Below are 13,935 nucleotides of genomic sequence, written 5' to 3'. Positions count from 1 at the left end.
CATTTTCTTTCTGAGGAGGGAACATGAAGGGGCTGAGACTGGGACAAAGCTGCTGCCCAGTGTCATCTGCTTTGGTTATGCATTGAAATTATCCCTCATTACAGCAATTATATCAGCTGTCCTTACATTTCTCATAGAGCTATGCCCATTGACCAAAAGATATGAGTTCAGTTATGAGTACAAATCCCAAATGAGAAGCCTCTGGGCTAGTCCAGCTTTCTTTATTATGTGCTATTTTCCCTTATAAATATTAATATGTTAACAAAACAATAATAATAGTTTCCTTGGAAGGAAATACTTCTGCCGAAATAAAAAGTTTCAGAAACACGAAGAATTTGCTGGCTCCACACCTCCCTCAAATCTGAAGATTCTGGGGCTCAAGGCCATTGGTCATGTGAGGCTGTAGCCGGGCACTGCTGTAGCCACAGGCTCCGCATGTTTCTGATCTAATTCTCTCTCCACAGAATAAGCCGCTGATCCATTGGTCCATAGCTGCAGCTTGGGATCGGATTCTTTGGCAATGAACTGCAGCTGGGTTTTTCTCATTCTCTTTACAAGTCTACCAAAGCCAAGCAACACAGAACTAAATATCATTGAAAATCCACAGAGGAGGAATGCTGCAGTGTAGCTGCCGGTGGTATCTACCAGCCATCCTGTAACAAACAACAGCAAAATTATATTGTTAAGTTGAAAATTCAATTCCTTACCCACTCTCAAATTCTGATACTTTGTAAGGATAATAATAGATCAATAGCACCACCAATTGTAATTTTGTGCAGCAACTGAAAAACACATTCTGTTTTCCAGGAAAACTTCTAGAGTGAATTGATTGTTGTTATGTGAAGTGCTTGGAAGAGCATCATGTACTTAGTAGTCACAACGTAAATATTAGTTATTATTAACCCCGTGAAATCTGGTAAAAAGATAAAAATAGCATCATTTAAATTACTCAAGTTGGAATAATTCACCTAGGGTGTTAAAAAAACGTATTTGTAAAAAATGCTAGTAGTATTCACAGCACCCATACACTATTTTGAGTAACATGACATGCTTCAAAGCAGTATCACATTTTCAACTGGATTCAGTCATTATACTCCATCCAGTTTGAAAAATCAGAACTTTGGGCCATTTTAGAATTTGCAAATGCAAACTAGCTTTTTTTTCTTTATCTCTTGTTGCAACAAATTAATCTCAATATCTATCTCAGCTCTACATTTTGAGGAAAACCGGGCACATGATATGCAAAATAGGGGCCACGATGACAGAAAACCAGTGGGGTAACATTATACTTCATCAGGCAATTATTTTATAATTAACAAAGGTTTTTTTAAAATTCCTTCAAACTTTCTTATCTGCCAAGAAAACCCACCAGAGAAGTATATGATTTCTTCTTTACTCACTTCAAATCCATTAGTTGAAAATGGCATGTAGAAGTTATTATAAGTCCCACAAAATTTCCTGAATTTAAACTGCTCTCAGATATTTTAGTTATTGTTTGATTTACTTGGGCATTTCTATAGCACCAAACAAAAAAGACCGAGTAGAGAGTTGTTATTTGAAAGATAAATAAGTAAGAAAACGATACAGTAAGAATTAATCCTCGAATTCCCAGTAATGAGTATCATGTCTGATTTGCCAATGAAGGCCACGAACTGAAAAAACGATTCATGAATCCCAATTTCATTTGTGTCCTGTGACCTCTGATAGAACGACACTGTTTCTAAAGGTTGGTGAGCACTAAAATAGGCTATGGAGGGAGGACGTGGGAACATTTTGGGGGCAGTTTTCAAAAATGGAGCATTAAACATAAAGATCATCATGGAGTTTAAACTGAACAGGATTTTTTTCATCTGCACCACTCAAGTGGCCACAATTTCCCCTAGTTTGCTGTTTTTATTCCATCCCAATTGCTGGATTTGGAAATAGCCTGAAACTGTCTATTCACAATAATAGCTAATAGCAGAAACCCTGTCTTCCTCAAAAAAATTCCTGCCTTCTTTCTAGGCAAAGTTTTGGGTTATTTCTCTTTTGCCTGTCTTCAGAGACCTTGTTCACTCTCTCAGTTTTAATTTAGGCAGATAATAATATGGAACAGTAATTCTCAATATTAACCGTGCATGAGCATCACAACAAAGCTGGTTGAAAATGTAGATTTCTGGAACTCATCCTCAACATTCAGATCAAGGTGGGAGTGTCAAGGAATCTGCATTTTTGATAAGGTCCCTAGGAGACTCTGATGCACGTGAAATAAAATGTAGACCACACGCCTTAGGAAGGAGAAACAGGTTCCGACCTGTTTACTCCTGTCTCTCCAGCATGGTAAACACAATGCTAGTTACACAGGCAATATATACTTGTTGAATTACTTGTTTAATGCATACAATAAATATTTGTCAAATTATTTGTTCAATCATGCTTCACTCTATAGCATTTTAGAGTTTGTAAAACATTCTGGGTGCTTTATATGATGACTCCCAAATCTATATATAATCAGGCCATCCATTAAAGCTCATATTTCATCTTTAAACAGCTCTATTGAGCATTTCTACCTGTATATTTCAGAAATCTCAACGTATCTAAAAACCATATTCATTATTTTTCAGGCAAAGCCACTTTCTCTAATTTCTTTATTTTCTCAACCATGACATTATTTTCTAAGTCATCCTTGACTTATATCTCTCATTCACCTCTGTATGCTAAATTCTGCTGAATTTTGTTTTGAAAACTTCCTCCTTGCCCCCAGAGCTCATCTTTATTTCTGCTGCAGCAGCCCTAGCTCAGGCCTTTATCAGCTGCCTCCTAAACTATTAGAATGGAATCTTAGCGACCTTTCTCTTAAGTTACTAGATCAATTGCTAGATCACATTTTCTAACATATACACTTTACCATATTATCCTTTTACATAAAAACTTTAATACTATCCATAGTCTCTGAAGAATAGAGCCCAGTTCCTTTGTCAGGCACCCAAAACACTCCACCATGACACTGGCATTTATAATTTCAGCCTCATCACCCACTGCCCCCTGTTGGAATCCTGTTCTCCCCTGAGACTTCCCTCTGAATGCGCCCTACTTATTTATAAAGCTAAACAACTGCTCCATCCCCCTGCTCCCATCATTAATATGGAAAGGAATCAAGACCCTAATTTGGGACTTACTCTTTCCAGGTAGGCTAAGGTTCTTACTTGGTTGGAAGAAGATTATAAAACAAAGATGTAGGTGGGACCAAGATAGTTTTAGGGGCTCATATGTTCCTTTTCTCTTTCACTCTTCCCCAACTCTCTTGATAATCCTTCTCATTGACTGCATGTGAGTTTGCTGTTTTCACATCAATATGCCAAAGAGAAAAGGTAGTTGGGGTTTCTCTCTGGAAACTTACCTGCGATGGGTGGGCTCACCAAGTACGGCACTGCGTGAAGGAAGTATACCACACCAAGCGCTGATGACAAGGAGGTGGTCCCCACTATCTCTGTGGTCACTACTGGGATCAAAGTCACGTAGGCACCATCAAAGTAGCCAAAGGTACAAGAGAAAGGCACGAGCAGAGGGAGACTTTGAAGCATTGGGAGGCAGAGATAGCAGAGCCCATCCATTCCCACAGCAAAGAGGTAGCAAACATACTGGTAATTCTTCAGACACCTGTTGATATGAAGAACAAGAATGAGTGCAGGATGTACACATTCTGTAAAAGAGCTTTAGAGCCACGGCTATGCAGCAGTAAGCACTGCAGTTATTTACAGAGATGGCTTTCCCATTGTGTTATCTGTGTTGTCTTCCTATCTTTCCTTTTTGCAAATGCAAGAATTCATCTCCCCAGTAAGCATGGTGTGGTAGAAAGAATATATGCTTCGGCCGGGTGCGGTGGCTCAAGCCTGTAATCCCAGCACTTTGGGAGGCCGAGGCGGGCGGATCACGAGGTCAGGAGATCGAGACCATCCTGGCTAACACAGTGAAACCCCGTCTCTACTAAAAAAAATACAAAAAAACTAGCCGGGCGAGGTGGCGGGCGCCTGTAGTCCCAGCTACTCGGGAGGCTGAGGCAGGAGAATGGCGTAAACCCAGGAGGCGGAGCTTGCAGTGAGCTGAGATCCGGCCACTGCACTCCAGCCTGGGCGACAGAACGAGACTCCGTCTCAAAAAAAAAAAAAAAAAAAAAAAAAAAAGAATATATGCTTCAAAATTAGAAAGGTAGAATATTAAAACTATTTCTGCCACCCACTGCCTGCCTAACTCAATTTCTTTACCTATAAAATGGAAAGGTTACTTATCTCACAGGGTTACTCTGAAAGTAGTCGTGAAATAAAATGTAGAGCAGGGGTCTCCAATCTTTTGGCTTCCCTGGGCCACAATGGAAGAAGAATAATTGTCTTGGGCCACACATAAAATAAACTAACACTAATGATAGCTGATGAAAAAAAAGAAAGAAAGGAAAGAGGAAAGGAAAGGAAAGGAAACGAAACGAAACGAAAGGAAAGGAAGAAAGAAAGAAAGGAAGAAAGAAAGAAAGAGAAAAAGTGTGTGCATAGATCTCAAAATGTTGTAAGAAAGTTTACAAATTTGTGTTGGACCACATTCAAAGCCATCCCAGGGTGCAGGCAGCCCATGGGCTGCAGGTTGGACAAGCTTGATGTAAAGGGTCAGGAGGGTTATTTTCCTAGCAGTCTACCTTATTAGATGCTTTCAGATATGTTATCCATTGGTATATAAATACTCAATAACCCAAGTGGTTACACAAAGGGGAAACTGTAATACAAAGACATTAAAATGATTTGCCAGAGATGATGGAGGTCTTGGACTAAGATAAAGTCTTAGTGGTATTCCCATTAATTTTCCCGATAACTCCAAACCCATCTATGATATCAATTATTTCAAAGACTCTGTATAATGTCAGTTCCAACAGCTTATGCTTTACAAACATTTTTCTACTCACAGCCTCATTTGAACCTCACAAAATAGTAATAAGGTCAACAGGCAAATATTGCACTGGCTCATTTTACAGAGAGAGATCGTTGTGGATCTGAGGATTAGGTGACTTTCTGTAGGTTACAGGGTTAATAAGGAGTAGAGCCAGTGCAAGAACTTAGGTCTAGTATGCCTCAGACTAGAGATGCCTCCATTAGACCTATACCTGGCTGCTTCTTGCTAGTTATTTGATTGTGAAAATAGGTACTCTTTGCTCTTCTCCTTCTTCTTTAACCATTACAAATGTCCAATTAATACTAAATATCATATTCATAACACTGGAGAATGGCAGTTGGATCCTGATTAATTACCAAAAACATAAATTGTGAGAAGCTACATGATGGTATTAGCTCTGCAGGTCACATCTCAAGTGTGAATCGTTCGCCATTTAGGAGAATATAAGTAGCCTGCACTCTTCAGTCCAAACAGATGAGCATTTGCTAAAGAAATTACTTCATAGATTTCTTATAACTTTGGTTTCTAAGCCTACAATCACAAGGAAATTATTTGCAATTTGCATTGTCAAACATAAATATGTGGCTACAGATAATGTGTTATCATTGCACCTGGCCCTCCTGACTGAATTGGATTCTGCTCCTTTTTCCATTGCCAGTCAGGAGTGGTTCAAAATAAACTAACACCACCACACCCAGCCAGAAGTTGTCTTGCTTGAGGACTGACTCGTCTTGGGATGGAATTAAATCTACCACCAGAACCTGTAGTTACCCTAGGCTTCTGCAATTTAGACACATCTGGCCCACGACCTCTTTTTGTACTACCTGTGAACTAAGAATGGTTTTTCCGTTTAAAAATGGTTGGAAAAAATCAAAAGAACAATATTTTGTGACACATGAAAATTATAAGAGAAATTCACATTTCAGTGTGCATAAAGTCTTATTGGAACATAGCCACTCTTTTGTTTACATATTGTCTGTGGCTGTTTTGTACTATAATAGCAGAGTTGGGTAGTTGTGATGAACACTTGGCCTACAAAGCCAAAAATGTTTACTATCTGTCCCTTTACAGAAAATTTTGCCAACCTCTGATCTAGAAGAACCAGAAAGGGAGATGTCTTCAGATACTGCAAACTTATTAACATTATTCAGACCTAGGTATTCCACAGGGTAAGGGGCTGAGAAGAAACTCAAGGCTTAAAGTCCCCTGGTGAGGAACCAATTGTGGTTTCATGAATGTTACCTTCTGTCGGTCAGCCATCCAAATGTAATATTGCCAATAATGTCAATCACTCCAAGAATGGACATAAGAAAAGCAGCTTGCTGATGACTCACTCCAACACTCAAAGCATAAGGCACCAAGTACACAAAGAGAGGGCTGCAGCCATAAGCCATAAACAGAACGGAGATGGCTAACACAACAAAGTCCGACATCAGTAAAAAACTGTACTCTTGCTGCAAACAACAACAGAGGCAAGTCTGTGCCCATTCTTTGGTCAAAGATGAATAGGGAGACACCCGCTTAAAGTCTTCTTTCTGAGTTCTACAGACATGGTTCTGCTCTGGAGTTGCGTGATCCTCTTTAAGAGTAATTGGCCTCATCAAGGCACCACAAACACAGAGATTCAAGACAAAGCCCCCAAGAATGAGTAAGGCTCCCCGCCAGGAAAACTGTTCAATAAGGAGCTGAACCACAGGAGCCAGGATGAAGGTGCCAATGCCACTTCCTGACATGGCAATACCATAAGCAAGGGCTTTCCGTCTGCTGAAGTACTTGCCAACCATGGCAATAGCTGGAGAGTAACAAAGTGCAAATCCCAGACCTGAGGATAAAGAGAACTCTATGAGTGCTGATGTACCATAAACAGCCAACGATATCTCAGAATACAATGATTTATATTCAAGAGAATCTGACCGCTCATTAAATGTTTTTAAAGCTGCTTTTTACACCAAGCTTAAAATGAGTCTCCCCTCACCAGTCATTCACAATTTGGCAAATGTAGAACATACATGACTTTCTTCTTAGGGAGAACACCCTTAAGGAAATGTGACTTCATAAACAAAGTTAAATGAAGAACATAAAAATCATTATATGAACTATATTGGAATTCACTAGAAAATCTGGATAATGTCAACCAAAGAAACTCATCACCTCCTCCATTTTTTAACTTAAATAATCCAGACAATTGCCTAAACTCTTCACTGCCTATGAAGACACAACACTGACAATCTGTACCACGCTGGAATTTGGATTCAAATAGCATATACAACTATGAAAATTCCAGGGTAATTTTACATAGTTGGGAAACATTATGCCAGTTTTATATGTGAGCATAGCAATGTATATTTTCACCCATGTGAAAATATCTCTTAAGGTCAGCAGACAAATGTTGACACTCTAGAAAGCTTTCTAGAGACCTTCAACTTTTGGGCTGGGTGCAGTGGCTTATGCCTGTAATCCCGGTGCTGTGGGAGGCCGAGGCAGGCAGATCACTTGAGCTCAGGAGTTTGAGACTAGCCTGAGCAATATGGCAAAACCCCATCTCTGGGAAAAAAAAAAAAAAAAAAATTAGCCAGGTGTGGTGGCATGCGCCTGTAGTCTCAGCTACTCAGGAGGCTGAAGGGGGAGGATGGCTTGAGCCCAGGAGACAAAGGTTGCAGCTGAGATTGTGCCACAGCACTCCAGCCTGAGGACAGAGTCAGATAGATCCTATCTAAAAAAAAAAAAAAAAAAAAAAAAAAAAAAAAAAGATCAACTTCTATGACTTTTTAAGTAAAGAAAATCTGAGGGGCTTTGAGCCTGGATTTTATGGCAACTAGAATATCAGAGAAGGAAAAAGAAAATCAGCTTCTGAAGCTCCTGCTTTCATCTGCAGTGTAGGGTAGCCAGCAACCCAGAGTTGCCTGGACTCAGGGGTTTCTGGATGTGGGACTTTCAGTGTTAAAACCAGGACAGTGCCTGGTAAACTGGGATCCACTGGTCACCACAGCAGCAGTCAGGCTCTTTGGGTTATTAGGGGTGGATGTACCTTCTTTAGCTAACATAGCCAAATTTATAGCCTCACTATGAGGTTACATCCTTTATTGACCTTATTCACGCCACACCAATGGCACAATGCCCAGACAGGAGTTGGCGCTACTCTCCACACCCCTTTGAGTGATGAGCAAACTCCTACTGCAGTCCCGCAGCCAACTCATCTTGATCCTATGCCGTCTCTGTGTGATTTATTGAATGTACATAATGCTTTTTTCCCATGGGATTTATTATAATTTGCTAAAGTGATACTTTCATAGCATTGAGAAAGAATGCATAATATAAGAATCTTCACAATAAAGGGCTTTTTTAAAATTAGAAACTCTCATTTATTGGGAGTATTCATTATAAAGCAGGAGCAACTCAGATTGACTGTCAATAGTATTTTAATGTCTTGGCAATGGTTGGAAGAATGACCACTTTTGAAGATTCATGTTGCCCTGGGTAATATCTTGTTTCTTCTGAGTACAGAATCTCAGCCATACACTAATTCCGAAGAGAAAGCTGCAGGTGCTTTTACCATCTGGCTGAATTAAAGTGGAGATTCATTTTCATTAGGGTAATATAATCTCATTTCCAGCTCTGTTTAACTGCTAGGTAGGTAAACATAAGCTAGGTCAACTAAATTATACATCTAACAAAATGAATATTTTATGAATTACTTCTCTGTTGATGTGCTTGGAACCCCCTGGGTGGAGTGGGGTGAGACAGGTGGTACAAAGTGCCCTTACCTGTAAGAACTCCCAGGGTGAGGTAGAGATGCTTCAGACTCGTGGCAAATGAGCTCAGGATGAGTCCGGTAGATGCAAGCAAGCCACCCAGCATGATTCCCACTTGACAGGATAAATGGTTACTGACAACACTCCCAAGTGGAGCTTCAAAAACAATAAGAAATAGGTTCAACAGAAAGGCCTTGAGGGCACTGTGAAACGGCTGTGATGTGGCATTGACAGAGCAGAGAACCTTTAAAGCATTGGGCCCACCCTATTAATTCTGCAGCTTTGCAAACTGAGGCCCAGAGAAAGGAAGTGATTGTCCACGGTCCCACAGACAATAAGCAGCAGGGCTGGAATAGAACTCAATCTCCTGACCTGCATGTCAAGGCTCATTCCTCTTCATTCTATTATAGTCATACTGGCAGGACTGTAGGGTGCTTTTTAAACAGTGGATCAACTTTCTCTAAATTACATGTCACTTGCACAGGGATGCTTACCACAGTGTTGATCATATATCATTAGCAATAATGGTGACAATTAATTGGTGGAGAAAGAAAGTGGATAACACCACGTGACCAGCAGTGTTACGCAGTAAAAGACCAGGGAGAGAGATCATAGACAAATTCCACAATCTGGCCCTGTTTTCAGGCTTCAGCAGGCCCTGTAGTTGAGATATCAAAGCCCAGAAAATCTAAGAAAAATGCTTCATGCACATGGTGACATTCTGGTTGGTCTCACTTGATTTGTGGCTTACCAGTCAGTGTATCAGAATTATGTTGACCTCAAGGCTCACAGAACATTAAGTAAAGCCAGAAGACGCCAAAAAGGAACTGAAGTTCAGGGGTATATGGCATGGCCCAAGGTCACCAACAAGAGCACCTAACACTGATTGTGAGGTTATTTCCGCCCCTTACTCTTTGGGTGTCTCTGACTAATGGCAGGAGTGATGGGTGAGGAAGGCATGTGAGTTTCCTTCTAAGGAAAAATTCATGCTGACATCAGTAACTCTTAGTAGCAAGATCAGAAGAGCTGATTTTCTAAGTGTCTGAAGAGTATGATCATTTTCATATCGATCAGACTGAAACTGGGGGCCAACTCAACTGGTAGCTTCTCTGTTCACCACAGAGCAGATCTGTTCCCAGTGGGTATTCCACATGTGATTCTGCAGACTCTCATCCATACTCTGAACTTTAATGTTCTAATATTATGTTACAAGGTGAGGAGGTGGGTATATGGTAATTGCTTACAACAGGCCTCTTGATCTTGCATAGAATTTAAATATGTTGCTTCTGACATAACCCTACTCAAAGCTTCACACAGTCATTGGGACCATATTGGTCACCTAAGGTCATTTCCCCCTATTCGGGAGATTATGAATATCCTCCAAAAGATAGAAATGAGGGAAATGAGTCACCTTTATCCTCTGAGAAGACAAACATGAGCTTCTTTGGTGTGCTGATGCAAATGCTGTGACTAATAATGAGACCCCGAAAATCAAGTGGTTGTAAAAAAAAAAGACAGGCTCTAAAACTCAAATATATGATTTTTTGATCCCTTAAGACCTTCTTATTAGTTGAAAGAGTAGAGTTGATTTAGCCTTCTCATGAAATCTGCTTTTAGTCTTACAACTGCTCTCAGCTTCCCCCCAACTAATCAAATGTTATACATTTCAGTTACAATTTAACTGATTCCTGAGTATGTGTATTTTTTTCCAAAAAGAAATATGAGTCAGTACCTAGAATGGAATAAAGTGGTACTATGAATTACTGAATACAGGTATTATTTCCCTTTTGCCACTAAGACATGGCTTGAAGAGATGAACATTTCCTAAAATACTCAGAACTCATTTAAATGAATGGATTAAGTGGGTCTAAGCTACAAACAATTTGATTTAATCTTAGAAACTCTCTAAGACATCGATTTAATAATGTGAGTGTGAAATTTATTTTAAACAAATGCCAGGTCTGTTGTCCTCTACTACACAGATGGAATGTTAATTCCATACATTTCTAGAACACCCTACATACCTTATATAACACGTTTGGAGTTTCTTGAATGAAATTACACCCATAATGAATATGTTTATCTCATGACGACATAATCCTATCCTTCCCCAATACTTCTCTAAGCATGAAGATTTACACATGATAAAAATGAAATCCATGAGCCAAATGTCAAGTCCTTGGGAAAGGAACAGAATGCAATCCAAGACTTGAGATGTGATACAACACTGTTGGCACTCATTACTGTATAGAAATACCTCATGGTACTATCGATAACCATTTACATAACTGGAGAATGAGAAGGCCATAGCATTTGGAAGAGAGAAGCCAAGCATATACTGTAAATTGCTTCCAAAATCAGTACAGGTTCTAGAATGTTCAGCATCCTATCTCTATATGGAAGAACCAAATCTTATGTGTTCTTTTGAGTGTATTATCTAACTGTTCTACCTGACATCAGCCAAGACCATTAATTACAAGAGCAAGTCTGGTTGGCTTTGGCTGAAGGTAGGATTGATCTTTTCTTTATATTATACAGTCCTGGCCAGTTTTTAACATAGCCCTTCTACTTGGAAAAACTGGTAATCAAAGTCAGTGGAACGTCATTGTCATATGCAGTTCAACAATGGCCAGTAATTCCCTATCCTAGCAAGTGATACTCACCACACAGCATGGTTACGCAATCTACAATGGAATGGATCCATGCCGTTTGTGCATAATCCTGAGTGAAGTATGTCTGGAACTCCACAAAAAAAATTGAGATACATCTGAAAAATACAATGCAGGCATTTTATACAAAAAGTGAATGAGCACGCATTTGAGGCAGAACTTAAAATGCCTGGTTCAATTAGCTGGTCCTGTCTCCAAGGGTTTTAATTGCTAGACTATAATAAGTGGGAAATCAGAAGTTGACCATTTGGGCCATGCTGGAGAACAAGAAGAATAAGTGTTCAACCACCACATGGGCTATACTAAAGCCAAGAAGATGTGAAGACCACTACTCTAAGGAAGGTTTTATGGAAACAAAAGCAGGTCAAGAACATGGATTCTTATTTGTTTTTGTATTTTGCTAACTTCTTCTAAGAGGTTATTATACAAATTAAGATTTGACAATAAAGAATTACATATCACCAGCATTGTCACTTCTAGGATTTATATAAAGGAAATAATCAGGTGATATTGATGATAGATAGATAGATAGATAAAAGGATTTATTCTGGAGAACTAGTTTAGTCTATAAAATTATATATATGTATATAAAATGATAAATTCTGAGGGATATAATAATAATAGATATATAAGAGGATATATTCTGGAGACAAGTCAAATATCATAACCAATGTAACTGTTCATCAATAAAGGACTGGTTAAATAAATTATGGCATATCAATAAAATAAAATAGTATGTCTTAAAAATGATGATGTTGATCTGTATGTATTGATTTGGAAATAAATTTGCAATATAGTGTTAAGTAAAAAATAAGTTAGTTACCAAACAGTTCATACAGTAAGAACTTATTTTTGTAAAAACAGTCTATGTAAATAGAAAATTTCCTGGATGGCCAAATAGGAACAGCTCTGGTCTGCAGCTCCCAGCATGATTGATGCAGGAGATGGGTGATTTCTGCATTTCCAACTGAGGTACCTGGTTCATCTCACTGGGACTGGTTGGACAGTGGGTGTAGCCCATGGAGGATGAGCTGAATAGGGTGGGGCACTGCTTCACCCAGGAAGCACAAGGGGTCAGGGGATTTCCCTTTCCTAGGCAAAGGAAGCCGTGACAGACTGTACCAGGAAAACTGGGACACTGCCACCTAAATACTAGGCTTTTCCAATGGTCTTAGCAAACAGCACACCAGGAGATTATATCCCATGCCTAACTCAGAAGGTCCCACGCCCATGGAGCCTTGCTCCCTGCTAGTGCGGGAGTCCAAGATCAGACTGCGAGACTGCAGCCTGGCTGGGGGAGGGGCGTCTGCCATTGCTGAGGCTTGAGTAGGTAAACAAAGTGGCTGGGAAGCTCAAACTGGGTGGAGCCCACTGCAGCTCAATAAGGCCTGCCTGCCTCTATAGACTCCACTTCTGGGGGCAGGGCATAGCTGAACAAAAGGGAGCAGAAATTTATGCAGACTTAAATGTCCCTGTCTTACAGCTCTGAAGAGAGCAGTGATTCTCCCAGCACAGTGTTTGAGCTCTGAGAATGGACAGACTGTTTCCTTAAGTGGGTCCCTGACCCCCGTGTAGCCTAACTGGGAGACACCTCCCAGTATGGGCCAACTGACACCTCATACAGCCGGAAGCCCCTCTCAGACGAAGCTTCCAGAGGAAGGATCAGGCAGCAATATTTGCTGTTCTGCAATATTTGCTGTTCTGCAGCCTCTGCTGGTGATACCCAGGCAAACAGGGTCTGGAGTGGACCTCCAGCAAACTCCAACAGACCTGCAGCTGAGGAACCTGACTATTAGAAGGAAAACTAACAAACCAAAAGGAATAGCATCAACATAAACAAAAAGGACATCCACACCAAAACCCCATCTGTAGGTCACCATCATCAAAGACCAAAGGTAGATAAAACCGCAAAGATGGGCAGAAACCAGAGAAGAAAAGCTGAAAATTTGAAAAACCAGAGCACTTCTTCTCCTCCAAAGGATCACAGCTTCTCATCAGCAATGGAACAAAGCTGGATGGAGAATGACTTTGACGAGTTGACAGAAGTAGGCTTCAGTAATAACGAACTTCTACAAGCTAAAGGAGGATGTTCAAACCCACTGCAAGGAAGCTAAAAACCTTGAAAAAAGATGAGACGAATGGCTAACTAGAATAAACAGCATAGAGAAGACCTTAAATGGCCTGATGGAGCTGAAAACCATGGCATGAGAACTATGTGACGTATGCACAAGCTTCAGTAGCTGATTTCATCAAGTGGAAGAAAGGGTATCAGCGATTGAAGATCAAATTAATGAAATGAAACGAGAAGAGAAGTTTAGAGAAAAAAGAGTAAAAAGAAACGAACAAAGCCTCCAAGAAATTTGGGACTATGTGAAAAGACCAAATCTACGTTTGATTGGTGGCCCTCAAAGTGACGGGGAGAATGGAACTAAGCTGGAAAACACTCTTCAGGATATTATCCAGGAGAACTTCCCCAAGCTAGCAAGGCAGGCCAACATTTATGTTCAGGAAATACAGAGAACACCACAAAGATACTCCTCAAGAAGAGCAACCCCAAGAAACCTAATTGTCAGATTCACCAAGGTTGAAATGAAGGA

General features: G+C 40.1%; 1 protein-coding gene across 1 annotated transcript in view; it reads right to left on the bottom strand.

The window, feature by feature from the left end:
• Nucleotides 1-361: 361 nt before the first annotated feature.
• The window catches only part of SLC16A12 (solute carrier family 16 member 12), a 27,110-nt gene continuing 13,536 nt past the window's right edge, over nucleotides 362-13,935 (bottom strand). The window contains exons 2-6 of the mRNA XM_023226248.1: nucleotides 11,333-11,436; nucleotides 8,682-8,825; nucleotides 6,160-6,739; nucleotides 3,380-3,639; nucleotides 362-653 (exon numbers count right to left, since the gene is read on the bottom strand). Of these exons, the coding sequence (XP_023082016.1) occupies nucleotides 391-653; nucleotides 3,380-3,639; nucleotides 6,160-6,739; nucleotides 8,682-8,825; nucleotides 11,333-11,436 (1,351 nt within the window). The 3' untranslated portion in view covers nucleotides 362-390. The remainder of the gene's footprint in view (nucleotides 654-3,379; nucleotides 3,640-6,159; nucleotides 6,740-8,681; nucleotides 8,826-11,332; nucleotides 11,437-13,935) is intronic.

Source organism: Piliocolobus tephrosceles, chromosome 9 (genome assembly GCF_002776525.5).
Source record: "Piliocolobus tephrosceles isolate RC106 chromosome 9, ASM277652v3, whole genome shotgun sequence".
In the NCBI taxonomy this organism is placed as follows: Eukaryota; Metazoa; Chordata; class Mammalia; order Primates; family Cercopithecidae; genus Piliocolobus; species Piliocolobus tephrosceles.
The sequence above is the reverse complement of the archived record's forward strand: the minus strand, read 5'-3'. Positions and strand labels throughout refer to the sequence as shown.